Below are 27740 nucleotides of genomic sequence, written 5' to 3'. Positions count from 1 at the left end.
GGGCTACATTATTCTATATGAGGAAACTACATTGTATTCTACGGAGGCTGCATTATATTCTATGGGGGCTAGATTATATTGTATGGGGGCTTCATTATACTCTATGAGGGGGACTACATTAAATTCTATGGGGGGCTGCATTATATTATATGAGGAGGGCTACATTGTATTCTATGGAGGGGCTACATTATACTATATAAGGGGGCTGCATTATATTCTATGGGGGGCTGCATTATACTTTATGTGGGGGCAACCATATATTCTATGGAGGGGCTGCATTATACTATATGAGGGGGGCTGCATTATATTCTATGGGGGCTTACATTATATTGTATGGTGTGACTGCATTATACTCTTGAGGGGGCTATATTATATTCTGTGGGGTGGCTGCATTATACTCTGTAGGGTGGCTGCATTATACTCTGTAGGGTGGTGGCTAAATTATACTGTATCGAGGACTATGGAGAATATATTTTACTATATGAAGAACTATGGGGTGCATTATACTATAGGAAGTGAATTGTACTACATGGATGAATATGGCGGTGCATTATACTATATAGAGCACTATGAGGAGTTTATTATACTATATGGAGGACTGAGCAGTGTATTTTAATATATGGAGGACTATGAGGCGTGTATTATACTATATGGAGGACTGAGGAGTGTATTATATTATATGGAGGACTGAGGAGTGTATTATACAATATGGAGGACTATGGGGAGTGTATTATACTATATTGAGGACTGAGGAGTGCATTTTAATATATGGAGGACTATGAGGAGTGTATTGTACTATATGGAGGACTATGGGTAGTATATAATACTATATGGAGGACTGAGGAGTGTATTTTAATATATGGAGTACTATACGGAGTGTATTATACTATATGGAGGACCATAGGGAGTGTATTATACTATATGGAGGACTAAGGGGAGTGTAGATTGGCCTACCGCCTCAACGCATTAACCTAACTATCCCTGTGTGGCCTATTAAAAAAAAAACAAAAAAAAAACACATAATCAGGTTCCTCGCATCATGTTCTCATACACGTTATGCAGTTAATAGCACTCTGTGTCTGTACTGCTACACACTTAGGCAGTTAACTGGTTCATACAGCTTTACATGAACACCCGAGCCTTACACTATGGCTGGTCCACATAATTAAAGCAATTGTTACCATCCACCTCTCGTGTCTCCCCTTTTCCTCATAGTTTGTAAGCTTGCGAGCAGGGTCCTCATTCCTACTGGTATCTATTTTGAACTGTGATTTCTGTTATGCTGTAATGTCTATTGTCTGTACAAGTCCCCTCTATAATTTGTAAAGCGCTGCGGAATATGTTGGCGCTATATAAATAAAAATTATTATTAAAATTATTATATATGGAGGACTATGGGGCACATTATATTACATGGAGGACTATGGGGTGTGCATTTAACAATATGGAGGACTGTGATGCACATTATAAAATGCTATATTGATTGAGTGATTAGATTGTTTATGCCGGAATAGAAATCATTGTTCTCAGCAGCATATCGCCACTGTAAACCGTAGATGTGCTGCTGATAACATGATACTGTATGGGGACAGATTGATCTATTAGTGATTGTTCTATTCCCATCATTCTTTCTCAGTTGGTGTAAAGAGGCTGGGAAACAAGTGTCGAATGACTTCAATATTGTCGATCACACTCGTTTAGCGGCCTGAGATCAGCGCATGTAAATACAACAGAAATGCTTCAGTGTTATGTGCAATATGTCAATATGTTAGCATTTGAGGCCCCATTTTAAACTTTTGCCTAGAGCCTCACTTTGCCTAAAACCGGCCCTGACAGGGTTATGGTTTTTACGTACATATTATATTTTTCTTGGCATGTGCTGGATATACATGGCTCATCTGCAAAAAAAAAAGAAAAAAAAGGAAGAGTTAATTCACATATACCACATGTCATATTTCTATGACTAACCGCATGTCATATTTCTATGACTAACCACATGGATTTCGATGGTGGTGACCTATATTTACTATATGCAAGAGGTTTATATAAGTTTATTTCTAATTTATAAAATTGCTTCCTTCATTTTTGAAAAGGCCACAAAAATGACACATATTTGGCATCACCAAATAACACATACTGTATATAAAACTACATGGTGAACAGTTAAAAAAAATAAATACATTTAAAAACTATCAGAATTACTGTTTGTTTTTTCATATCGCTTCATTAAGAAAAAATGAAATAAAAAGTGATCAAAAGTCAAACATGTTCCAAAATGGTACTGTCATGAGCCAGGCCGGGGTTTGTTTCTTGTTATTTTCTCCCCGGTCTGGTCATGTGGGGGTTAACCTTCTCTACCTCGTTTTGGGTTCTGTGTGACTAGTTCAGTCTGCTGTGGCCTGCAGACCAATGTCAGTGAGTTCATGCTCCCAGGCTAGAGCAGCTGACCCTTTGATACCGTGTGTTGTCTTCTGTTCCTGTGACTTCCCTTTCCTGCCTCCCTGCTTTGTCTTCGTGTTCCCTCCCTGTTTTTGGACCTCTTGGTATGTGACCCGGCTTGTCTTCAGACCCGTTTTACTGTCTCTCGAATCGGTTATATTGGCTCCCGTCTGGCTCTGACTTCTGGCTTGTATCTGACCACGTATATCTGACTTCTTGTCCTGACGGTTTCTGACTCAGCTCGCCTGACCACTCTTTCGCCATTTAGTGGCGCTTGTGATGCTGCTCTGTGGTATTACGCAGTGTGTGCAACCTCTCTTCCCTCACCAGCATCCCCTGGTGGAGGTTGCACTATACTGCACTGAAGCAGCATTACAGGTACCAGTATAAACTACCACTTTTTGTGGTTCTGTGCATTGCAGCACCACTGGATGGAAGACACTACCTGAATGGCCAGGACGCAGTGCTGACAGTATTTTTCCAGCAATATGGGACATAGGTTCTCTACTGCAATAGAATCCAAAATCTTGTGTATAGTTGTCCATGTCTGACCTAAAAACAAAAAGAAATAACAGTTAACCTCCTTCTACAATGAAAACATCTAAATGAAACTAGGCAATCCCTGCCCAGAAGAACCACAGGGATGTATTGTGTTGCATGTACGCCACTAGGTTCAGATAGGGGCGGGACAGGTCTCATGAATTCTTTGGAACTCTGGGAGATCCGTTACTCAGGGCGACCATGTACTGCAGCTTCCTCAGGCACAAGATGGACCCACTTGCTCACACAGATACAATTGATAGAGTCCTCATGAACATGAATCGGGTAGTTTAATGTCACAGCACATACAGTACAATTCAAGTCTCTTAAGCACAGGCTTTATAAACAGTACAGTTGCTTCTTAGAGGCACATTGACCAACATTCTCTTTTGATAGCACAGTTCAGCACAGATCAAGACTCTTTACAAAAGCACAGTGTACACAGCATTGCTTGTAGCACAATGTAATGGAGGAGGGTTTGCTGAGGGAGATGATCTCGGTGACACAATTTCTACCAATAACTATCTTCCTGCTGCTGATAGACTTTCTCCACTAGCAGTACAGGGAGTTAGCCCAACTCCACTCTGTAATGGAAATCTGTGTCCCTATGGTTCACTTGCGTGAACACATGTGAGAGATCACACACCCTATCTGGTTTGATTCTCAGTGAGTTAGAAAGTTGCTCATCAGATATTTTGGTTCTAATTTTAGTCTTGAGTGCTTCAATCTTGATAATAGTTGCTCCAAAATGTCAGGTGATGCCAAAAAGCAATGACATGAATACAAAGAGGATATACTGAGACTGTTCTATATACATCACATGGAAGACATAGAATGTTGTATACGTCACAAAGAAGACACTGCAAATCTGCTGTATATACCAGGGCTGTGGTGTCGGTAAGCCAAACCTCCTACTCCTCAATTTCTCACATTCCTGACTTCAACTCCACGATTCTGACTCCACAGCACAGCCTCGCTACTGAGTATGTACATAAAGTGCAGCACAGATTCATATCACCTAAAAGCCTAGATGCTTATTCAGTAACAGAACAGACATTTATAGGACATATCATAACTTTCACAAATTCTTATGAAAAAATTTACAGCACATACTGCATTGAACTACTGTACCCAATTTATTATTTTATACACCACCAAAATGGACACTGACTCCAAAGCCCTGGTATATACATCACATAAGAGATACTGAAACTGCTGTATAGATCACATGGAATACACTGAGACAGCTGTGTATACATCACATAGGAGACAAAGCCAAATACAAAGCACCACTATCTCAGGCAGTACTATTCTGGCAGCTATGTTCAAGATGCTTTATAGAACTCTGTTCAAGGCATTGCTGGATGTCCCACCAGTTGAATCCGCGATGAACAGCAAGTTATTCTAAAGGATAAATTATGATTTTGGGAAAACCTCAGTAATACAAATATTGTTGTATATTATCTCAGGACTCTATAGAATTCAATTGAGAAGAACTGCATTATAAAAGTCATGACCCTATTCTTGCAACAGCTGAGTGTTTCAATAGTGGGATCTGCTCCTGTTAAGCATTTATGGAGTATCCTGTAGATATGCCATAAATATGAAAGATAAAAAGGTGTTTAACCCCTTTTCTCTGTATGACATGCTATCACAACATTGGAACTTAGCATTTCTCAAGATTTACTGTTTCCAAGTACTTAAGATTTACTTACAGGTGCCAGCTGTACTTTACAGCAGTCACTTAACTGTAACGGCCAAAAGCTGACATAACTCCGAGCCATCGAACCTTTTAGATGCCGTGGCCAGCATTGAGTAGTTAGATAAAGAGGGTCTCCATTAGTCATCCAGGCATAATACACCAGAATAGAGAATTATTGTTTGCTTTGCATTATGGAAACAATTTGTAGATCGAATAATCAAGTTTTTTAGTGTTATGTGCACATGGTGTTTTTTCAAGAGGAAGACACTTTAGGAAACGCTTTTTTAGCGTTTTTTTCATTTGTTTCTTGAGTGCTTTTGAGACTTTTTAACGGCGTGTTTTTCAGATCGTTTTTCCTGCATGTTTGTGGCATCTTTTTTTTTACTGGAGTTATCTGGACATTTTGTTAAACTCCATTCGACCATGAAAAAAAACGCTAATTAGCTATTTGAAGTATGCTGACAAAACACTCAAAAAGACGCCCAAGTGACTTCTGAATCTTCCATTGACTTGTATTGTAAAGTATAGAAAAACATCAGAGCAGAAAACACCTGAAGAATACACCGGCTAAATCTTTTAACCTCATAGTGGCTTTGGAAAACTGACGTTGTTAGAACCATCTCAAAAGCCTGAATATAGGTACAGAGAGTTGTTTTTATATAGAAATGAATATGTGCATTCTTTTGAGTGTTTAGTTAGCACTTTCTGAAACGCGCCTGAAAAAAACATAATCTACACATACCTTTAGAGGGCCTACAGTATAGAGAATAGATCATTTTAAAGTTTGGATCATTACAACTGCAGCAAACCCAACGACATGATATATATTTTTACATAATAAAGCATTTATGGAACAAAATGTTTTTGTATGTATAGTCATAGCTTTAGACCTACTAGAGCAGGGGTCCCCAACCTGTAGCTCGGGAGCCACAAGTGACTTGCGGTCCCATGAATTGTGGCTTGCGGCTGTCCGCGAGCTTGCTACATTAGCTCCAGGTCTAACAAACAAGTATGAAGAGCACATCTCAAAATGGTGAATTTTGTGAGTAGCCCTGTACAGAAGAGCAGATTTGGATGCACATATACTGATCTTAGGGATTTAGAGATCATTTAAGTATGGAACGCTGGAGACAAGATGATACTACTGGTCAGAGGAGGTGCTTGAAGCTGGATGCGACAGTTTGTTGGGCGAGCTTGATGGAAGAATACTGAATGGGGGTATTCTTGGAACCCCTGGATCTTGGTAAACTGCTTTGGAGTGATTTCTGTGGAAAAGCTTTGGTTATCATACCCATGACGGCGGCTTTATTTGCGGGAGCTGAATGTGTCTCGCGACTTTAAGAGCTGAATGTGGCTCGCGACCCTCCCTAACAGCTGAATGCGGCTCATGATCCGCTCTAATAGCTGACTGTTTCTCGAGACCCTAAGAGCTGAATGTGGCTCGCGACCCACTCTAACCCCTTAGCGACCAGAGGTATTTTGGATTTTGCATTTTTATTTTTTGCTCCCCTTCTTCCCAGAGCCATAACTTTTTTTTATTTTTTGGTCAAAATGATCATGTGAGAGCTTGTCGTTTGCAGGACGAGTTGTACTTTTGAATGACATCATTGGTTTTAGCATGTCGTGTCCTGGAAAATGTGAAAAAAATTGAAAGTGCGGTGAAATTGCAAAAAAAGTGCAATGCCACAGTTGTTTTTTTGTATTGCTTTTTTACTAATTCACTAATTACTAAAACTGACCTGCCATTATGATTCTCCAGGTCATTACGAGTTCATAGACACCAAACATGCCTAGGTTCTTTTTGATCTACAAGGTGAAAAAATAATCAAAACTTTGTAAAAAAAAAAAAAAAAGCGTCATTTTCAGATACTTGTAGCATCTCCATTTTTCGTGATCTAGGGTTGGGTGAGGGCTTAATTTTTTTGCACCGAACTGACATTTTTAATGATATAATTTTGGTGCAGATGCGATTTTTTTAGCGCCCGTTATTGCATTTTAATGCAATGTCGCGGAGACAAAAAAACTTAATTCTGGCGTTTTCATTTTTTTTCACGCTACGCCGTTTAGCGATCAGGTTAATCCTTTTTTTTTTATAGATAGATCGGGCGATTCTGAACGCAGCGATACCAAATATGTGTAGGTTCGATTTTTTTGTTTGTTTTATTTTGAATGGGGCGAAAGAGGGGTGATTTGAACTTTTAGATTTTTTTTATATATTTTTAAAAACATTTTTTTTTACTTTTGGCATGCTTCAACGGTCTCTATGGGAGAGTAGAAGCTGCCATAACCCAATTGCCTCTGCTACATACAGGTGATGATCAGTTCGCCTGAATGTAGCAGAATTACTCACTTGCTATAAGCGCCGACCACTGGGTGGGGCTCATAATAATCCGGCAGTGACAACCATAGAGGTCTGCACGAGACCTCTGGTTGTCATGCCAACCCATCGGTGACCCGCAATGACGTGATGGGGTCACCGATGGGCAGATTTCTGTTGTGCGTGCCGGAAGCGCGTGATAAATGCCACTGTCAGAGTTTGACAGCAGCATTTAATGAGTTAACAGCCGCAGAAGGATCGCGATTCCTCCCATGGCTGTTAGCATTACATGTCAGCTGTTCAAAACAGCTGACATGTGCCGAAAAAGATGTGGGCTCAGTGCCGAAGCCCACATCAAAGGGAGGGTGTCCGACATCGGAATACTATTACGCCCTTTGAAAGGGGCTTAGAACTGAATGTGGCTCGCGACTCTCTCTAAGAGCTGAATGTGGCTCGCCAAGGCTGTGGAGCCGGTAAGCCAAACCTCCGACTCCTCAATTCCCATGACACCGACACCAACTCCCTCATACATGGCTCATGTTTAAGTTTATGTGATAAATTTACTGTAGTAAAATGGTAACAACAGGCTTTCAATCTTTATTATGATACAATAATCAAGCCATTTAGAAAGAACATAAAATATATTTATTGGAATACAACTTTAGAACAAAAAAAAACTGTAAAGCGCTGCGGAATATGTTAGCGCTATATAAAAATAAAGATTATTATTACTTTACATATTTACAATGTATTATTCATTCTGCGGTAAGTGGAAAAAAACAGTTTTCAACAAAAACATACTGAATAGCATTTGTGCAGTCTATGAATTTGTTCTGACAAATAGTATCACCTCCATCAGATGCTCCTTCATAGATGACTTCAAATCTGACCTAATTATTTTAAGGCTAGAGAACAACCTCTCTACACTAACTTGGGTTGGTGGCAAAGCAGTAACCACATGGGAAACATCTCTATCAATTTCAAGGTATAAAGGAATTGCCTCATGCACAGTCAGTTTTGATGAACGATTGAACTCTTATACTTCTTTGAGAGCAAGTGAAAAAATTTCCTGAAATATGGTCACTCTGTTTTCTATGGGAGAGGAATCTCTTTCCCTGCAGTAACGCTTTGCCTGCTCCATGTCGTCCAAATACTTGTCGAAATCAAACTCCTCATCTGATGAGGATGAAGGAACGGCAGCAGCACCACTGGCAGGACCCGAGTCCTCTTGCTCTTGGCCGTCCTGTAGCCCCATCCTAACTGCTACCTCAATCAAAGGTTCTTTTCTTTTAGTAAGCTGTTCATCATCCAGCAATATACAGTACGATGACTTGGGTCCACATAAACAGCTGCCAGAATAATTTTATTTTCTAATAGCAGTGTCTCTCTCTGTTTCATTGAAGCAGCAATGCCACCTGCGATTAAACCTCCTCTTTGGGACAGGCAAAACAACAAGTTCTTCCACTCCTTTATAAAAATGCCAGGAGTTAAATCCTCAGCTTGCAACTTTTTAGTCACTGTAAATGGGTGAAGCAATTCCTTCAATTCAGCCACCTGTGTCCATTGACCTTCATATAGTGTTACCTGAGGGTTGGCCATATCTACAAGGAAGGGTTTCAGCTCAAGCAATTGTTCAATCATCAAATAGGTGCTGCCTCACCGAGTGGCTTGATGCACAATTGCCCCTTTTCCAGCACGTCTCTTCAAGATGGAATCAATTTTAAGGGTTCTGGCAGCAATAGCCAATTTCCTCACTTTGCTAATCAAAGTTCCAGCATGTCCCTCTTGCAGACTATCTCTTATTGCCAGCTGCAGCGTGTGCACAACACAACGCAAGTGATGAATACGAAAGAGGTGTGAAGCAGCTTCAACAAGATCATCTAATTGTAAAGAATTATTTTGCTGTTCTTCTGTAATATCTGTTAGTTCTTCCGTTATGGGAACAGGACTGTGGCCTTCCATCTCCAATATACTGAATGTGAAATGTTCTTCTAGCTGCTGTTCACCTTCGTTATTCTCATTCATCAGTTTAATTGTACTTATTTTACAGGTTATATATATTAGATTCCTTGATAGGGCGTTGATCCAGGGAACTAGTCTGATTGCCGTATGTGGAGTGGGGAAGGAATTTTTTTCCCCAATGTGGAGCTTACTTTATGCCACATGCAGGGTGGATAAAAATCAATGTTTTTTAAAAAAAAAATCAAAAAAATCGGATTTTTTTGATTTAAATCGGATTTTTTTTATTTAAATCGGATTTTTTTCAATAAACTGCTTTTTGAGGAAAATATTTTACCATCCAAAGGTTCTTCCATCATGAGATAAAGCTGAGTTGTTTAACTCAGTAGAATAAAGGCTGTATATGTGTAAGGCTACTTTCAGACATAGCGCATTTTTGAGCGCTATTTTGCGGGCGCTTTTCAAAAATGCGCAATGTCATTTTCGTCTGCCGGCAAAGTGAATGAGAAATTCACTTTGCCGTTCAGACACACCGCAAAAAAACGCGGCGCTTTTGTCTGCAAACACGCCGGCGTAAAAAGAATTGACATGTCAATTCTTTACGCAGCGGCGTGTCTGCGTATCCCCCTAGGGCCCCATATTAACGTGCACACACAGCGCCTTTGTCCTGGGTGTCGGCGTCTTTGTACGGAGGGGTTGACACCCAGGACCGGACGTGACGTCGGACAGGAAGAGGGAAGCCCCCGCCCCCCAGTGAAGCAGCATGGAGTGTGAGTGTGTGTGTGTGTAGCGACGCTGCAGCGATAGCGACAACGATGCCGATCGCTGCAGCGTCGCTGTTTGATCGCTGGGGAGCTGTCACACAGACCGCTCTCCAGCGACCAAGGATGCCGAGGCCCCCGGGTAACCAGAGTAAACATCGGGTTACTAAGCGCAGGGCCGCGCTTAGTAACCCGATGTTTACCCTGGTTACCAGCGTAAAAGTAAAAAAAACAAACAGTACATGCTCACCTGCGCGTCCCCCAGCCTCTGCTTCCTGACACTGACTGAGCTCCGGCCTTAACAGCACAGCGGTGACGTCACCGCTCTGCTTTCACTTTCACTTTAGGGCCGGCGCTCAGTCACTTTGATACGTGGCACTTTGATACGTGGCACGTGGCACTGAAATATGTGGCACTGAAATATGTGGCACGTGGCACTTTGATACGTGGCACGTGTCACTTAAATACGTGGCACGTGGCACTTTGATACGTGGCACTTTGATACGTGGCACGTGGCACTTTAATACGTGGCACGTGGCACTTTGATACGTGGCACTGAATTACGTGATACGTGGCACTTAAATACGTGGCACGTGGCACTTAAATACGTGGCACGTGGCACTGAAATACGTGGCACTGAAATACGTGGCACTGAAATACGTGGCACGTGGCACTGAAATACGTGGCACTTAGGCTATGTTCACATTTGCGTTGTGCGCCGCATGCGTCCTTTTTTTGATTGATTTTGGACGCAGCAAAAATGCAACTTGCTGCGTCCTCTGCGGCCGGATGCGTGCGCTGCAGTGACGCATGCGGCCGGCGCAAAACGCAAGTGCGACGCATGTCCATGCGCCCCCATGTTAAATATAGGGGCGCATGACGCATGCGGCGCCCGACGCTGCGGCGCAGACCGCAAATGTGAACGTAGACTTAAATAGCTAGATAGAGCTGGATCCGCGGGCTGTGATCTGGCCTACGCTCAGCACTCTGCGGAGCGCTGTCATTCAAAACACGTCCACTCATTTTGGTGTTTAGTCCCAAAATGGAGGATGGAAGAAGAAAAGGGTTGGACAAGGAAATGACATCATTTCTTTTTTTTTTCCCCCACTGCAGTTAAAGCTTTATTTGTGTCAAACACAGACAATCTGCAGAGAAAACTGCATAAAAAACCGCACTAAAAACCGCATCAAAAACGCACCAAAAACGCACCTGCGTTTTCTGCCAAGAGCTGCGGTTTTTGTCCTGAAAAAAAAGGATTGAAATCAGGATCGTGTGAACATACCCTTACCGTACAGGGTTACGAGGGGGGGCGTCTGACTGACGCCTGCCCTAGTAACCTGGGGTTAGTGACAGTGGGGTTAGTAAACCCCAGCTGATGTCTGTTCCGCTTGCTGAGGCGTCTTTGGCTCAAGGCCATTGCAGCTGGCAGAATCGACATGATGTTAACTCCAGTGTGTATTGTATTCTGAGTCATAAAGACAGGAAATGACCTCAATGACTCTTTTTTTTTTTCCCCTTTTTTTTTTTTTCAAACTTTATTTTCAGTACACAATGCTGAAAAAAACGCAGCTGCAAAAAACGCAGCAAAAAACGCTGTGTGTGAAAGCAGCTGCGTTTTTTGCCTGCGTAAAAAAACGCAGGTAAAGCAGCAGCAAAATACGCGCGCGTAAAAATACGCAGCAAATATGCTGTGTGTGAAAGTAGCCTTACATTCACAATGCCATGCTCTTCCAGAGGTTTCTGTAGGATTAGTGGGCAGTTTCTCTCCTATATTATCACAGACGCTCGCTTTACTTACACAGTTCTCAAAACTGAATTTGACTCCGCAGAGGTCCCAGCCTCTTCTTCACGGCAAAAATGTTACAACATGAACAGAGTTGAGAAAAAGACCTTAATCCTATTGTTCTACAAACCTATGAATACAGAATCAACCCCTTCAGTGCCAAGTCCAAGAAGTTAGACAATATGTTTCTGATTGTTTGGAGTGGAATAGATCTGCACAACACAAGAAGAATGTGAATCTAAGTGTGAGGAGGAGGAAGGGCAAGCAGACAAGAAAATGAAAGTGAAACTTTGAGCACAATACTGCAGCATAGACACAGACAGACAAGTCTGGATCTGTTTGTGTGTACGATCTGAGGTTTATTACATTCTTTCCTTATAATGGCAGCAGGCCGTAAAAGAGACCCAGTTTGGAAATATTTTAATGAAGCTCCTTCGCCTATCGGTAAGGCAGGCATGCGTGCAAAATGCAAACAATGCAACAAAGAGATGCAAGGCCTGGTGGCGCGAATGAGGCAACATCATGAGAAGTGCAGTGATGAAGATGACCAAAGAAACACTTCTGAACAGGCAGGATCTTCAGGTTGGTAAACATTTTTATTGAATCCTACTTCTAAAGACTGAACTGTCATGTGTGAGAAAAATTGTATTTCTTATTATTACTGCATGTTACTGTCATTTGGTACAGTTATGAAGAAAAACAAATATTCCTTTTGGGGCAGGGGCAATGATGTGTTGTGTACAATAAGCAGAAATTCTATAAACAATAAAATAACAGCATTGACTTTTTTTGTTTAGGGGAATTCATGGATTCTGGAAACTATCCACCTCCAAGATCACCATCATCCTGTTCTACAGTTTCAGAGTTATCCATCCAGGATAGTGCTTCATTAGCAGCAGCATCATCATCAGACACCCACAGCCACATATCACCATCACCCAAAAGGAAGAAAAAACCTTTACCTCCTGGAACCACCATAGATAGGTTTGTGATAAGAACTAGCAGATTAGAAAAAGAGTTGATTGATGAAAAAATTGCCCAGTTTATTTATGCAACGAACTCTTCTTTCCGTCTGACTGAGAACCCACATTTCATTAATATGGTTCAGTCACTGAGACCAGGATACAGTCCACCCAGCAGAGCTGATGTTGCAGGGAAACTGCTGGATCAAGTGTATGACAGAGAAATGGAGCAATGTGCAACAGCTCTGGAGGGTAAAATTGTTAACCTAAGTATTGATGGGTGGAGTAATGTCCACAATTATCCTATTGTATGTGCTTGTATAACAACAGAAGAAGGTAAAGTCTTCCTTGCACAAACAACTGATACGTCAGGAAATGCACACACAGCAGAATACTTACAAGAAGTGGCAGTAAAAGCTATAACGACATGTGAACAAAAATTCAAATGTCTAGTACGCAGTTTGGTCACTGACAATGCTGCAAACGTATCCAAGATGAGAAGAGATTTAGAAGAGCAGGGAGGGAATACAAAGCTGCTAATAACATATGGTTGCAGTGCTCATTTGCTGCACCTCTTAGCCAAAGACTTAAGTGTTCCAGAAATAAAGGCTAATGTTGTTGAAATTGCTAAATACTTCCGTAATAATCATTTTGCTGCAGCAGCTCTGAAAAGGATGGGTGGAACCAAGCTAACGCTCCCACAAGATGTTAGATGGAACTCTGTGGTGGACTGTTTTGAGCAGTATATCAAAAACTGGCCTATTCTGATGACACTTTGTGAAGAAAATCGAGATAAAATAGATGGCACTGTCACGGCCAAAATCCTCAACATTGGGCTTAAGAGAAATGTTGAACATATGCTGAGCTTCCTGAAACCCATCTCTCAAGCTTTAAACAAAATACAGAAAAATAGCTGTTTTATTGCGGATGCTGTTGAAATTTGGAAGGAACTGAGTGAACACTTAAAAACAGAACTACACATGGACAGAATTAAATTACAAGCAGTAAACAAACGAATGGGACAAGCACTGACTCCAGCTCATTTTTTGGCAAATATTGTCAATATCCAATATCAGGGTCAAAACCTAAGTGCTGAGGAAGAGGAGTTAGCTATGACATGGGTATCCAGCAATCATCCATCTTTAATGCCAACTATAATAAACTTCAGAGCTAAGGGGGAACCATTCAAGAAATATATGTTTGCTGAAGATATTTTAAGGAAGGTCACACCAGTAAACTGGTGGAAGTCACTTAAGCGCTTTGATTTAGAGACTGTTCAAGTAATGATTTCACTTTTAACAGCAGTAGCTTCTTCTGCAGGCGTTGAAAGAATATTCTCTTCCTTTGGACTCATTCATTCTAAATTGAGAAATCGGTTGGGACCCAATAAAGCAGGAAAGCTTGTTTTTCTTTTCCAGATTATGAATAGGAACAAAAAAGAAGATGATGATGAAGATGACGACAAGTGAGCTACAGAGGACAGCAGGGACAGTAGTATTTAAGTTTTTCATGTGTCGGCTGGGCTGACAGTCTAAGTTTCTTAAAATATATATATTTTGTTTAGCCAAATTAGTTAACAAACATGGATGTTTGTTTAAGCAAATAACTTATGCTGTAATGTTGTTATTGTTTCAGTTGAATAAATCTAATTGTTATTAAGGTCAGGATTATTTTTCTCCTTCCTAAGTACAACAGAACAGTGGTGTCCAAATATGAATGATTAACCCATTAAACTGGGGAGAAAAAAGTAATATAAAAAGTGATTCTAAAAATCTTCATCACACAAAATGAGAATGCTTGGTCTGGGGGAAAATGTGTGTAAATGGGTTAGTAACTGGCTTAGTGATAGAAAGCAGAGGGTGGTTATAAATGGTGTAGTCTCTAACTGGGTCGCTGTGACCAGTGGGGTACCGCCGGGGTCGGTATTGGGACCTGTTCTCTTCAACATATTCATTAATGATCTGGTAGAAGGTTTACACAGTAAAATATTGATATTTGCAGATGATACAAAACTATGTAAAGCAGTTAATACAAGAGAAGATAGTATTCTGCTACAGATGGATCTGGATAAGTTGGAAACTTGGGCTGAAAGGTGGCAGATGAGGTTTAACAATGATAAATGTAAGGTTATACACATGGGAAGAAGGAATCAATATCACCATTACACACTGAACAGGAAACCACTGGGTAAATCTGACAGGGAGAAGGACTTGGGGATCCTAGTTAATGATAAACTTACCTGGAGCAGCCAGTGCCAGGCAGCAGCTGCCAAGGCAAACAGGATCATGGGGTGCATTAAAAGAGGTCTGGATACACATGATGAGAGCATTATACTGCCTCTATACAAATCCCTAGTTAGACTGCACATGGAGTACTGTGTCCAGTTTTGGGCACCGGTGCTCAGGAAGGATATAATGGAACTAGAGAGAGTACAAAGGAGGGCAACAAAATTAATAAAGGGGATGGGAGAACTACAATACCCAGATAGATTAGCGAAATTAGGATTATTTAGTCTAGAAAAAAGACGACTGAGGGGCGATCTAATAACAATGTATAAGTATACTAGACTGTGGCCCGATTCTAATGCATCGGGTATTCTAGAATATGCATGTCCCCGTAGTATATGGACAATGATGATTCCAGAATTCGCGGCAGACTGTGCCCGTCGCTGATTGGCCAAGGAAACCTTTATGACATCATCGTCGCCATGGCAACCATTATGACATCTACATCGATACTGTGCCCGTCGCTGATTGGTCGAGGCAACCTTTATGACATCATCGTCGCCATGCTGTGCCCGTCGCTGATTGGTCGAGGCCTGGTGGCCTCGACCAATCAGAGACGCGGGATTTCCAGGAAAGACAGACAGACGGAAAAACCCTTAGACAATTATATATATAGATAAGGGGACAATACAAATATCTCACTGAGGATCTGTTTATACCAAGGAAGGTGATGGGCACAAGGGGGCATTCTTTGCGTCTGGAGGAGAGAAGGTTTTTCCACCAACATAGAAGAAGATTCTTTACTGTTAGGGCAGTGAGAATCTGGAATTGCTTGCCTGAGGAGGTGGTGATGGCGAACTCAGTCGAGGGGTTCAAGAGAGGCCTGGATGTCTTCCTGGAGCAGAACAATATTGTATCATACAATTATTAGGTTCTGTAGAAGGACGTAGATCTGGGGATTTATTATGATGGAATATAGGCTGAACTGGATGGACAAATGTCTTTTTTCGGCCTTACTAACTATGTTACTATGTTACTAAATGCTGTGAAGCCAAGATCAGTGCATATTCAGGCAAAGATAAAAATGCTCCTACCAGAGCTTCTAATCTAAAGAGACATTTACAGCGCTTTCATCCAGAAGTACTGAAAGCAGTGGATGAGCAAGACTGCATCCAAACCAATGAACCAGTGCCCAGCTCTTCCAGCCAAACAAAGGAGCAGAGAACTTTGCAGCCATCAGTTGCAAGATATTTTGTCAGTAACAAAGTTACTGTGACAATGACAGTAGATACATTTAAAAAAACAGATCATAGAGCTTGTTGTAAAGGATAGGGTACCAATTTCATTATTTTCACGACCAGCTTTTTTGTGTCTGAATGGGGAAATGGCCCGCAAGCTTGGTGTTTCTCTGGAGAGAGAGAGTATTAGAAAATTAGTAATCGAAGAAGCTTTTAAACAAAAGGAAGAACTTTAAAAAACTCTCAAGGGACGCTGTTTCTTAAAATGGATGCCTGCACACGTCACAGAGTTAACTATTTTGCCATCAATGTCCGATTTGTTTGTGACAAAAATGAAATAGTTACCAAGACATTGGCAGTAAAAGACACCAAAGCTCATCACACCAGTGAGTTTCTCCAGGTCTTGGTGGAAAAAGTTCTGCAAGACTATGAACTTAAAAAAGAGCAAGTTCTTTCTGTCGTAACTGACAATGCTTCAAATATGATAAGTACTATTAAGCTAATGAATGAGAGTAATGATGGTGACCAGCAGCTAGAAGAACATTCTGGGTCCACAGACACAGAAATGTTTGAAATAGAGGAACACAGTATTGTAACTGAGGAGCAAAACTGAAGTTGCTTCAGATGAACTGCAACATGATAGTTTAGATGATCTTGTTGAAACTGTGTCAATACTTTCTTTCATTCATCACATGCGCTGTGTTGTGCATACACTACAGCTGGCTATATTTGACAGTCTGCAAGAAGGACATGCTGCTGCACTGATTGGCAAGGTGAGAAAATTGGCTACTGTTGCCAGAACCCCTAAAGTTGACTCAATTTTGAAGAGACGTGCTGGAAAAGGGGCAATTATTAATCAAGCCACACGATGGGGCAGTACTTACTTAATGATTCAGCGCTTGGTTGAGCTGAAAACCTTTCTTGTAGACATGGCTAACCCTCAACTGACGCTAAATGAAAGTCAGTGACTGAGGCGTGGCCTAACCGTGCAGCAGAGCGGTCACATACTTTGGAAGCTCCTGCCGGGCCTGGGATTCTTCCTAATTTACCGGCTCCGCAGCGACAACTCTAACCCCAGGAGCGGCTGGAGACACTTTGCCTAACCCAGTGGGCACCTCTGAACGGGAGTCACACCTCGTCTCGGCGCGGGACTGACGGGCCCTGGGGGAGAAGGAGTGAAGTGGAGGTGGTGCCGCCATCTTGGCCGACCAGCAGGCTGGGAGTGCTGTGGATCCCAGCGGCGCCGTGAAGGTACGAGCGGCCCCTTGCCTGGACTCCCTCACCCACCTTAGTCCCAGCTCACACGGTCTGTCGCTGGCTTGTGCCGACGCCTCCTGTAGTCCGGCATCTCACACGGCGCGCTGGACTGTGGCTGCTGGGCGCTGCTGCCGCTCCCTGCCTCCGGTGCTTAGCGGGGAAGAAAGAGGCCGTGCACGTCGGCAGGTCTGCGGAGTGGGCTCACCGTCCTTAGCGGCGCTCTGTGTCCCCCTCGACTCGGCGGCTACATCGGAGGGACAGCGCGCCCCTAGGAGCGGGGTGAAGGATCCTTCCCGCCAAGCCTGGCGCCATCTTGAACCCTCCGCATGGTACAGGGGAGAAGAATTCCTGTGGGCTGTACACAGGTCAGGATCATTCCCCCTCTATAGCTCGTCTTTGTGCCTACCCCCCTGCTGCCCCATACTCATATATTCAGCATAAATCCCACAAAGCAAAAATCTGTTGGTGGGTTACATTGGGGAGACAGCTTGACATTGTGCCCTGATCTGGTTGTGCTAATATTCGGGCTGAGCTTTTGTGACATAAACTGGAGATTTTACTGATCTTTTCTAGTACTATATGAGCCATTATCTATTATATCTTTTGGATTCTTCAGTAACAACCAGTCTGCCTGATCTTACATAAAAACGCTGAAACAAACATTAAGGGCCTTTGCTGACATCTTGTGGCGAAATTTGGAATAACGCCAGATTTACATTATACTCATTACTCTAAAGGTATTGGGACTCAGCTTACAGGATCTTGTGCCTGTTCCTACTGAAAATCGGGATCTCGGCCCGGGATGGGCTTGCTGATGGGGGACTAGACCGCGTGGGGTGACTGACCCTCCCCCCTGTATCCCAATCTCATTCTAGACACATGGTATTAATCCCAGACACCTATGGGGAAAACCAGAAGGATTCCTGATCAGAAAGCAAACTCAATTGGAGAGACCACCTCTGAGGATATGAAACGCTTCTTGAATCCAACCCCCCAGATTAGACACACAAGGTCTGCAATGACACCTACTGCTAATCGCGACAATTCACCGCTAGAGGAGTCAGTGGGTGCACGTAGTTCGCTGGCCGATGACTTCGTAGAGGATAACACGGATTCTGAAGAAATGAGCATCGTAGAACTCAGCAAATATATCAAGGCTTTACCTACAAAAAAAGATCTCGAGGGTTTTGCCTGTAGGCTTGAAAATTCATATAAACAAGAAATTCACAACCTACAGAAGGAATTTACTACGCGAATAGAGGATGTAGAAAAAACCCAGGAGAACATCTTCCGAGAATTGCAAGCTCATAGAGACATCTTAATAGACCATACTCTTAAGCTAGAAGACATATCATCTGGCTTGGAAGACCTCGAAAACCGCAATCGACGAAATAACATTCGTATACGAGGTCTACCAGAATCTATTGGCTACACTGATCTAGACCGCACAGTACAAAGAATCTTCCTGGACTTGCTGGACGATAAGGAGGGCAACTCAATTGAGTTTGATAGGATCCATCGCTCTCTGGGTCCCAAACCCACTTCTGACTCACGTCCACGCGACGTCATATGCAGGATTCACTATTACAGGATTAAAGATGCCATAATGATGGCTGCCAGGAAAAAAGAAGTTGTCCGATTTGAGGGTCATCAAATTCTAATTCTTTCAGACTTATCTAGACGCACCCTACTGCTGCGCAGAGCACTGAAACCATTACTGGCAGAACTTAAAAAGAAAGACATCCCATACAGATGGGGGTTTCCTTTTCAATTAACAGCGTTTAAGGGAGGCAAAACGGCTTCTTTTCGAAGATTATGTGATTTGTCTACTTTCCTAGGCACCTTCGAACTTCCCATGGTGAATCTCCCTGAGTGGCCCGTGAGTCCGATGCTTCCGGAAGCCCCACCAAAATGGCTCAAGGTCCAGCAGGCTAAAAAACGAGATAATAAACGTTCTTCAACTGAGCCGCCATGAGAACTCCTTGTTTCTGCTCGTGTGTCCTGGTGGTTGGGTCCTGCCTATTGATAGAGTGGGCTCCATGCGACGGCTTTTATAGTCTGGTTTTTCTCCTTTATCTGTCCTGCTAGACATGGTTGTCTGGCTATCACTGTATAGTTCTATCCTGTTAACACGTCATTTCTATATTCTTAGTTTCTCATGTGCAGATGTCGCGGACCGAGGGAAGTCCTAGGTTCGTAGAATGAGTTCTCCCTCCAAACCCCCTCCCCCCCTTTCCAGTTGTCCCCCTTTTTCGCACCCCCCCCCCTTTTTTTTTTTTTTTTTTCCCCCTCCTTTTTTCTCCTTTCTTTTCTTCCTTCCTCCTCTTCTCTCCTTCTTTTTCCCTCCTTTCCCCTCCCCCCTCCCCCTTTTTTTTTTTTTTTCCTTTCTCCTCACTTATTCGGGAGATTTGAATGCATAAATAGGCCTATATCAATATTTTCTATAGCATATAAACAGCCTTGACTTTACACCTTGTTATCTGCACAGATTATTACTTGTCTTGTTTTCATATACAATGTTTATGGATAGTAGTGTTGACATGTGTCCAATTGTTATCCTTTATGTTCTTTGGGGTTGGGGGGGGGGTTCATGGTCCCTCTTTGGGCTTCCTTCCCTTTGGCTGAGATCTCGGGTGGCATGCTACCAGAACGCGTCTTAGCGTTACAAGAATCACTGAGCCTAGGCTCCATTGTAACTATGGTCGTGTTTCATTTTTTTTTTTGTTGTTGTTTCTTCTTCTTTCTACTCTATACTCTTCCCCTTTCTTCTCCTTCCTAAATGTCTCTTACTCATGCGGGTATTTCTCTCGGGTGGACCGATGAAAATTTACTGTATCATGAAACATTTGGACCATGGGTAAATTAAGGTTTTGCTCCTTTAATGTAAAGGCTAAATATCCCTGAAAAAAGAAGGCAGGTTTTATACACAAGCCACAAACAGCAAGTTTCGGTCTTAATGCTACAGGAGACCCATTTTAAGACTGGGGTTGTTCCTCTATGTACTTCAAAATATTATCCCAAATGGTACCACAGTTCCAATCCTTATGCTAAGTCCAAAGGGGTTTCGATAGCTTTCCATAAAAATTTTATGCCTGAAGTGCTGAGTTCCTTAATGGACCCAGAGGGTAGATATGTGTTTTTAAAAATTTCCTGTGATTCACGTCAATTGGTCTTAGCTAATGTTTATTTCCCAAATCAGGGTCAGCAAAGTTTCGGTGCGGAGTGTGGAAGGCGCCTCGGGGAGTTTGCTGGCTCCTCTCCTGTGATACTGGGGGGCGATTTCAACATCCCCATGAACCCAACGGTAGACGTCTCTTCGGGTAGGACTTCCTACTCATTTTCTTCTATTAGCCGGATCCGCAAGCAAATGCGCGATATGAGATTAGTAGACATATGGAGGGTTCTCCACCCTGACACAAGGGATTACAGCTTTTTTTCACAAGTCCACAACATATATAGCAGAATTGATTATTTTTTTATTTCACACAACTTATTGGATCTCCCAGTGGAGGCAGAGGTGGGTTCGATCCTGTGGTCGGATCATGCACCGATTTATTTTTCAATTCTGCTTCATTCTAACTTAAAACCGGGATTTTCATGGCGCCTTAATGAGAACTTACTTCAGGATACACTATGCAAAGCCGATGTGGTGAAGGCGATTTCTAACTTTGTAACAGATCACGAGGGGGATTCCACATCCCCTCCTGTGAAGTGGGAGGCTCTAAAAAGCGTAATACGGGGTGTTCTCATTTCGCATGGTGCACGCCTGAAGAGGGAGAGGGTTGCGGAAATAATTAAACTATCAAACCAAATCAATAAATTAGAAACGCAACACAAAAGAGATCTTAATGATGTCACGTTTGCACATCTGTCTACAGCCAGGCAAAAGTTGCTCGCCCTATTAGACCAAAAATCACGATACCTCAGGGAAAGGCTCCGAAATCGCTTTTATCAATTTGGAAATAAAAGTGGCAAGATTCTGGCTAGATGTATTAATCCACGCGGTCCAAACACATTTATTCCCTTTATTAAAAATGGGAGGGGGGAAAAGGTGCACAACACCAGGGACATCATTTCGGGCTTCAGTGACTATTATAAAGACTTATATAACATAGAGGGTCACTATAAAGATATGTCCTCATCCTTTCTCCATAATAAAATTAATACATATCTTGGTCAAAATAATATACCCCTTCTATCGGAAGATAAGGTATTGGATCTAGAAAGGGAATTTACTCTGGAGGAGGTATTGGAAACTATTAAAGATCTGAAGCAGGGGAAAAGCCCAGGTCCAGATGGGTATTCAGCTGGTTTTTATAAGTTATTTTCCACATCATTGAGCCCGATCTTCCTTACAATGTGCAATTCTGTTTCCTCCGGCGGTTCATTTCCTCCTCAGGCCTTAGCCGCCCACATCACGGTCTTGCCAAAACCGGATAAGGATCCCTCGTTATGCAATAACTATCGTCCAATATCCCTAATAAATCTAGACGTAAAAATCTATGCAAAAATGATTGCAAACAGAATGAGTCCTCTCCTTCAGGACTTGATAAATCAGGACCAGGTGGGCTTTGTCCCGGGTAGGGAAGCACGGGATAACACCATACGGACCATCTCTTTGATAGACCAGGTGGGGCGGGAGGGGGGAGTTCCTATGTGCATCCTGTCGATTGACGCCGAAAAGGCCTTCGACCGGGTGCATTGGGAGTTTCTATTCCAGGCTTTGAGGGGGATTGGCTTAGGAGAAAGCATGCTACATAGAATTAAGGCCTTGTATACCTCCCCTAGTGCCCAGGTAAAGGTAAATGGCGTCCTCTCTGAGGCATTTGCAATTAGGAATGGCACGAGGCAGGGGTGCCCACTTTCCCCTCTCCTGTACATTTTGTCAATGGAATATCTGGCCACCGCCATACGCAATAATCCCTCAATCAGGGGAGTTAAACTAAGATCGGAGGAACATAAGTTAGCGCTTTTTGCCGACGATATCCTTTTATATATTACTTCCCCTATAACTAGTATACCAAATATTATATCAGAATTAACAAAATTTGGACATCTAAGCAATTTTAAAATTAAATTCCCACAAATCAGTGATTTTAAATATATCACTACCATTATCTGAGGTGGGTCAGTTACGCGCCTCCTTCCCGTTTGGGTGGCGCTTTGACTCGCTCACGTATTTGGGGATTAAAATAACAGCCAAAACCTCCGGCCTGTACGACGCAAACTTTAAAACGGCGTTACTAAAAGCGGAGCGGGATCTGGAGAAGTGGCATAAGCTTCAATTGTCTTGGTTTGGCAGAGTCAACGTAATCAAGATGGACCTGTTGCCACGTCTTTTATATTTTTTCCAGACCATCCCATTATACCTTCTTGCCTCCTTCTTCTCGCGTCTTAAGAAGGCGGTCATACGACTTGTCTGGGCCCACACCAGATCACGAATATCATATTTTGTCTTGAGTAGACCCAAGAAGGTGGGGGGAGTTGGCCTACCAGACTTTTTGGTTTATAGTCGTGCCTCAGTCGGAACCTGCATTCTAGATCTATACCATAGCAGAAATAATAAGAAGTGGGTTGGTCTGGAGAGTGATCTTGTTGATGGGGATCCTCAGACAATATTGTGGAACGCAATAGCTTACCCTTCATGACTAGAAACATGCTCATGCTTGTCCGGCAGAGTGGCAGGAATATAAAAACCTCTACATCCCCGGGACCACTAACACCAATATATGACAACCCTCACTTTCCTGCAGGGATTCGTAGGGAGACATACCTGAACAGGAACAGGGCTTCAAGGCCTATCATACATGACTTCATAGATCAGACTGGTATTAAGCCCTTACATGAAATTTATCAGGGGGGGGAGCCTCCTGAGGGCTCCTGGTTCTTCTATGAGCAGTTAAAAAGCTTTATAGGCGCAACATTCAAACATAATAAGTCCATGGGAACACTGAGCCCTTTCGAGAGAATTTGTCTCGCTGGGGAGCCCCCGACCCGCAAGGTCTCCTTGTTGTATAATCTTTTTCAGGAGAGTCAAACCCCAACACATGATTTCCCGGGGTTCTTTTCGAGATGGGAGGACGACCTGGGGAGGTCTTTGTCTCGAGAGGAGAGGGACAAGATTTTATTATTTACTTTTAGGACCTCGCTGTCTGCTGTGTCACAGGAGAGGAGCTACAAGATTCTGTCTAGGTGGTATAGATGCCCTTGCCGGGTTCATGCTATGTTCCCGGTGATCCCAGATATCTGCTGGAGATGTACAACAGAAAAGGGGACATATGTCCATATCTGGTGGGAGTGCCCGCCTGTAAAGAAACTGTGGATGTTAGTCTTTGATCTCTATAATAAATTATCTATTAGCAAATTACAGCCCACGGTAGAATTAGCCCTTTTGTCTCTGTGTGACCTATCTATCTCTGGGTTTAAGAGGAGTCTTCTCAGACACTTTCTCACAGCAATCAGGAACTTGATCCCCCGATACTGGAAGCAGGATTGTTGCCCCTCGGGCTCTGACTTTGTTACGGAACTGAATGATATTTACAGAATGGAACAATTGATAAACCAGTCCACTGGGGATCCCGAAAAATTTTATAATGTTTGGGCGCCGTGGATTGTGTTCAGGGAGACTCCGGAGTTGGACATGTGGTTATCTGGATTTTAATTTACATGTGACACCACCCCGGACGCGTCCACAGTGTGGATGCTATTTCTTTATCTCAACTTGCCACCATGGCTTGAATCAATATCAGCTTTATATTAGCTTCCCCATTGCTTCATGGGACTGGGACCCACCCGAGGGAGGGCCCGCATTCCCCATATTCATCACCATTTTATACAAACTCAGACTCCACCAAAATGGGCTCCGACTCCACAGCCCTGTGACTCGCGACCCTTTCTATGAGCTGAATGTGGCTTGCGACCCTATCTAAGAGCTGAATGTGGCTCTCAAGGTCAGAAAGGTTGGGGACCTCTGCACTAGAGGAACCTTTTTGCTGATACCAATATGTAACCGTAATGGGTTGCAATCCAGAGAAACGCTTTTGCTGGTGGATTAAGGACTCCAATAGAGAAGTAGCAGAATATCGTCATGGAGTGGTATATCTGAATGTGGCCCATTTAAAAATGTTTTATTTTAAAAGTGCAACAGTTACAAGAGATTTTCAAGAGACTAGGGGCTATACAATTTTTTTTTATAGGTTTCCCTCTATGGAGTGCAATAATTGGTCTTTACAGAATTAGTTTTTTGAAAATAAGATCTTTTTTTAAAAGATCCCAATATTTATTTAAGATGTTCCGGATTGTTTGTGTGGAATGGGGAAGTTTGTGGGCGGCTGCCAGTTGGTGCGGAGGAGATCCTCAGCTGTCTGTCGTGTGAACCCGAGATCGAGTAGTTGATGGGGGCGGCATCTGTAGAGGTCTGTGGATAGATCCAGCGGCGTTCCACCTTGCGGGACAGTCTTGCATTCCGTCATTGGGGATCGGACGGTACACAACTGTAAGGTGGAAGGAGAGGGGCCGTGATGGTTTAATTTGGCGTCTGGCAGAACCGCAGACGTTTTGCAGCAAAACGGCTTTCACACGCACAGGATCACACTCTGCAAGGTTTATAAGTGTGTTAGACAAACTTTTGTCCTTGGCTGGTTGGATGTTTCAATTTCTCCTGACAAACAGTAACATGTCATGACATTTACTAATTGAATTATATACATATATATTTGTACACTGAAATTTGAATTACCCACCACATGAAACCCATAAGAGGATAACAATGATTGGATCCTCATTTTGGGAAACTCCACCCATGGAAAATATTTTGTGACACCTGATGAAGGCTTATCTAGCCGAAACGCGTTGTGTGTTAATCCTCAGTGTACCTTCTGCATTGTAACTGTTGCACTTTTTAAACGGACCACATTGGGATATACCGTTCCATGAATATATTCTGCTACTTCTCTATTGGAGTCCTTAATCCAACTACATAAGCGTCTCACTGGACTACCACCCACTTAAATTTTCACGTTGAAAAGGTTTTCAGGAAAGTATTTTTGTCTATGGCACTCCAGACTGGCAGCATGCCCTTTGAAGGATTCCTTGTATTATAAGTGACATCTAATGTGCCTACTTGCACAACTCCACCAGGTGAAAATAACAACTATCCATTCACCTTGATATATTTGTTCACATCTGCTACGCTTAGATGGCGCTCCTTCCTCGCCCTTTTTCCAAGACGTAACTGTACTTATATTTGCGTAAAATCCACCGGAAAAAATGGACACACATTTACAACAATTGTGCCAAGGTAGTAAGATTTGAAATGTTTAGAGCCTTTTGTATAGGCAAGGTTAAAGAAAAAGATCCAGACCCACTAGTTCTATTTATGGGGTAAATTGGTGCTGCCAATGACTATGACAAGTGATTCTGGCTGTGTTGCCAGTGGAGCGCCCTCCTCAGCAATATGCGAGGCCTGAGGTGGCCTGTAGGGGAATCATACTGTGTGTGAAGAGAGTGTGGATGCATCATACTGTGTGTTGAATACTGTGCAAACACCATACTCTGTGTGTAGGGGTAGCCAGGCATTATACTGTGTGTGGCGCTGTAGAAGGCTGAAGCATCATGTGTGAGGATGCTGTGCAGACCCAAAACTGTGTTTGTGGAGGGCTGGGAAGGCATCATAACCTCTGTGGAGGCATCATACTGTGTGTGGGGGTCTGTGGGAGCATCATATTGTGTGGAGGGGCACTGTGCAAGTGTCATCCTGTTAAGAGCATTATATTGTGTGTGGGGGGTCACAACACTGTGTGGAAAGGCAACATTGTGCAGGTCTCAGTTTAAGTATGCAGGTCTGTGGGGTAGCATACTGTGTGTGGGGCATTATACTGCTTGTAGGGGCACTGTGCGGGTGTCATTCTGTGTGGGGGTCTGTGAAGGCATCATACAGAGTGTGGGGTCTGTGTGGCATTATACTGTGTGTGGGGTCATAATACTGCGTGCATGGGCATTGTGTGGGTGTCAATTCCTGAGTGGAGGTCTGTCGGGGCATCATACTGTGTGTAGGGGCTGTACTGTATATGGGAATCTGTGGGTGCATTATACTGTGTGGAGGGGTACTGGCAGGTGTCATTCTGTGAAGGGAGGTGTCATACTGTGTGGGGGCATCATACTGTATAAGAGGGGCTGTGGGAACCTCATACTGTATATGGGGATCTGTGGGTGCATTATACTGTGTGGAGGGGCATTGGCAGGTGTCATTCTGTGTGGGAAGGAGTCATACAGTGTGTGGGGGCATACTGTGTGTGTGGGGGCTGTGGGCACCTCATACTGTATATGGGGATCTGTGGGTGCATTATACTGTGTGGAGGGGTACTGGCAGGTGTCATTCTGTGAAGGGAGGTGTCATACTGTGTGGGGGACATCATACTGTGTATGAGGGGCTGTGGGGACCTCATACTGTATATGGGGATCTGTGGGTGAATTATACTGTGTGGAGGGGTACCGGCAGGTGTCATTCTGTGCAGGTAGGTGTCATACTGTGTGTGGGGGGCATCTGTTGGGACCTTATACTGTATATGGGCTCGCATTATACTGTGTGGAGGGGCACTGGCAGGTGTCATTCTGTGAAGGGAGGTGTCATACTGTGTGGGGGGCATCATACTGTATAAGAGGGGCTGTGGGGACCTCATACTGTATATGGGGATCTGTGGGTGCATTATACTGTGTGGAGGGGTACCGGCAGGTGTCATTCTGTGCAGGTAGGTGTCATACTGTGTGGGGGGCATCTGTTGGGACCTTATACTGTATATGGGGATCTGTGGGTGCATTATACTGTGTGGAGGGGCACTAGCAGGTGTCATTCTGTGAAGGGAGGTGTCATACTGTGTGGGGGGCATCATACTGTATAAGAGGGGCTGTGGGGACCTCATACTGTATATGGGGATCTGTGGGTGCATTATACTGTGTGGAGGGGTACCGGCAGGTGTCATTCTGTGCGGGGATGTGTCATACTGTGTGGGGGGCATCTGTGGGGACCTTATACTGTATATGGGCTCGCATTATACTGTGTGGAGGGGTACCGGCAGGTGTCATTCTGTGCGGGGATGTGTCATTCTGTGTGTGGGAAAACTAGGAGTTTTCACTAAGGTCACTATTGGGCCTCATTCAGATGTCCAAAGAAGGAAAAAATTGATGTCTCTAAAAATAAGAGCACATAAAGAAAACAACTTAAAAAAAAATTGTGTCCCGAGTAGAGAAAAATAAAAATAAAATATAATTTTGGTATTAGCGCATTTGTACCAACCCACAGACTACAGATACCACCAGTTATACCGCATAGTTAACGCTAGAACAATAAACCAACACATTGTTCTCTCAGAACGTTTCCTCACATCCCATGCACCCAAACTGCTGTCAGTAACACAATGTACCGGGTCTCACAAAGCACAAGGAATGTGGCAGACATAAACCAGCTGCTGATGCCCGTGACTTCTGTGGTCAGTTATCGGTCTCCACATACAGCAGTGATCATGAAGAATGCACTGCGAGTGGGAACATGGCGGCGAC

General features: G+C 43.2%; 1 protein-coding gene across 1 annotated transcript in view; it reads right to left on the bottom strand.

The window, feature by feature from the left end:
• The window catches only part of LOC143800298 (uncharacterized), a 51139-nt gene extending 23399 nt beyond the window's left edge, over positions 1 to 27740 (bottom strand). Inside the window, exons 1-3 of the mRNA XM_077281184.1 lie at positions 27605 to 27740; positions 2885 to 2991; positions 1856 to 1898 (exon numbers count right to left, since the gene is read on the bottom strand). Of these exons, the coding sequence (XP_077137299.1) occupies positions 1856 to 1898; positions 2885 to 2991; positions 27605 to 27639 (185 nt within the window). The 5' untranslated portion in view covers positions 27640 to 27740. The remainder of the gene's footprint in view (positions 1 to 1855; positions 1899 to 2884; positions 2992 to 27604) is intronic.

This window comes from Ranitomeya variabilis, chromosome 1 (assembly GCF_051348905.1).
Source record: "Ranitomeya variabilis isolate aRanVar5 chromosome 1, aRanVar5.hap1, whole genome shotgun sequence".
In the NCBI taxonomy this organism is placed as follows: Eukaryota; Metazoa; Chordata; class Amphibia; order Anura; family Dendrobatidae; genus Ranitomeya; species Ranitomeya variabilis.
Note: the sequence above shows the minus strand (reverse complement) of the source record. Positions and strands in the feature narration are given on the sequence as shown.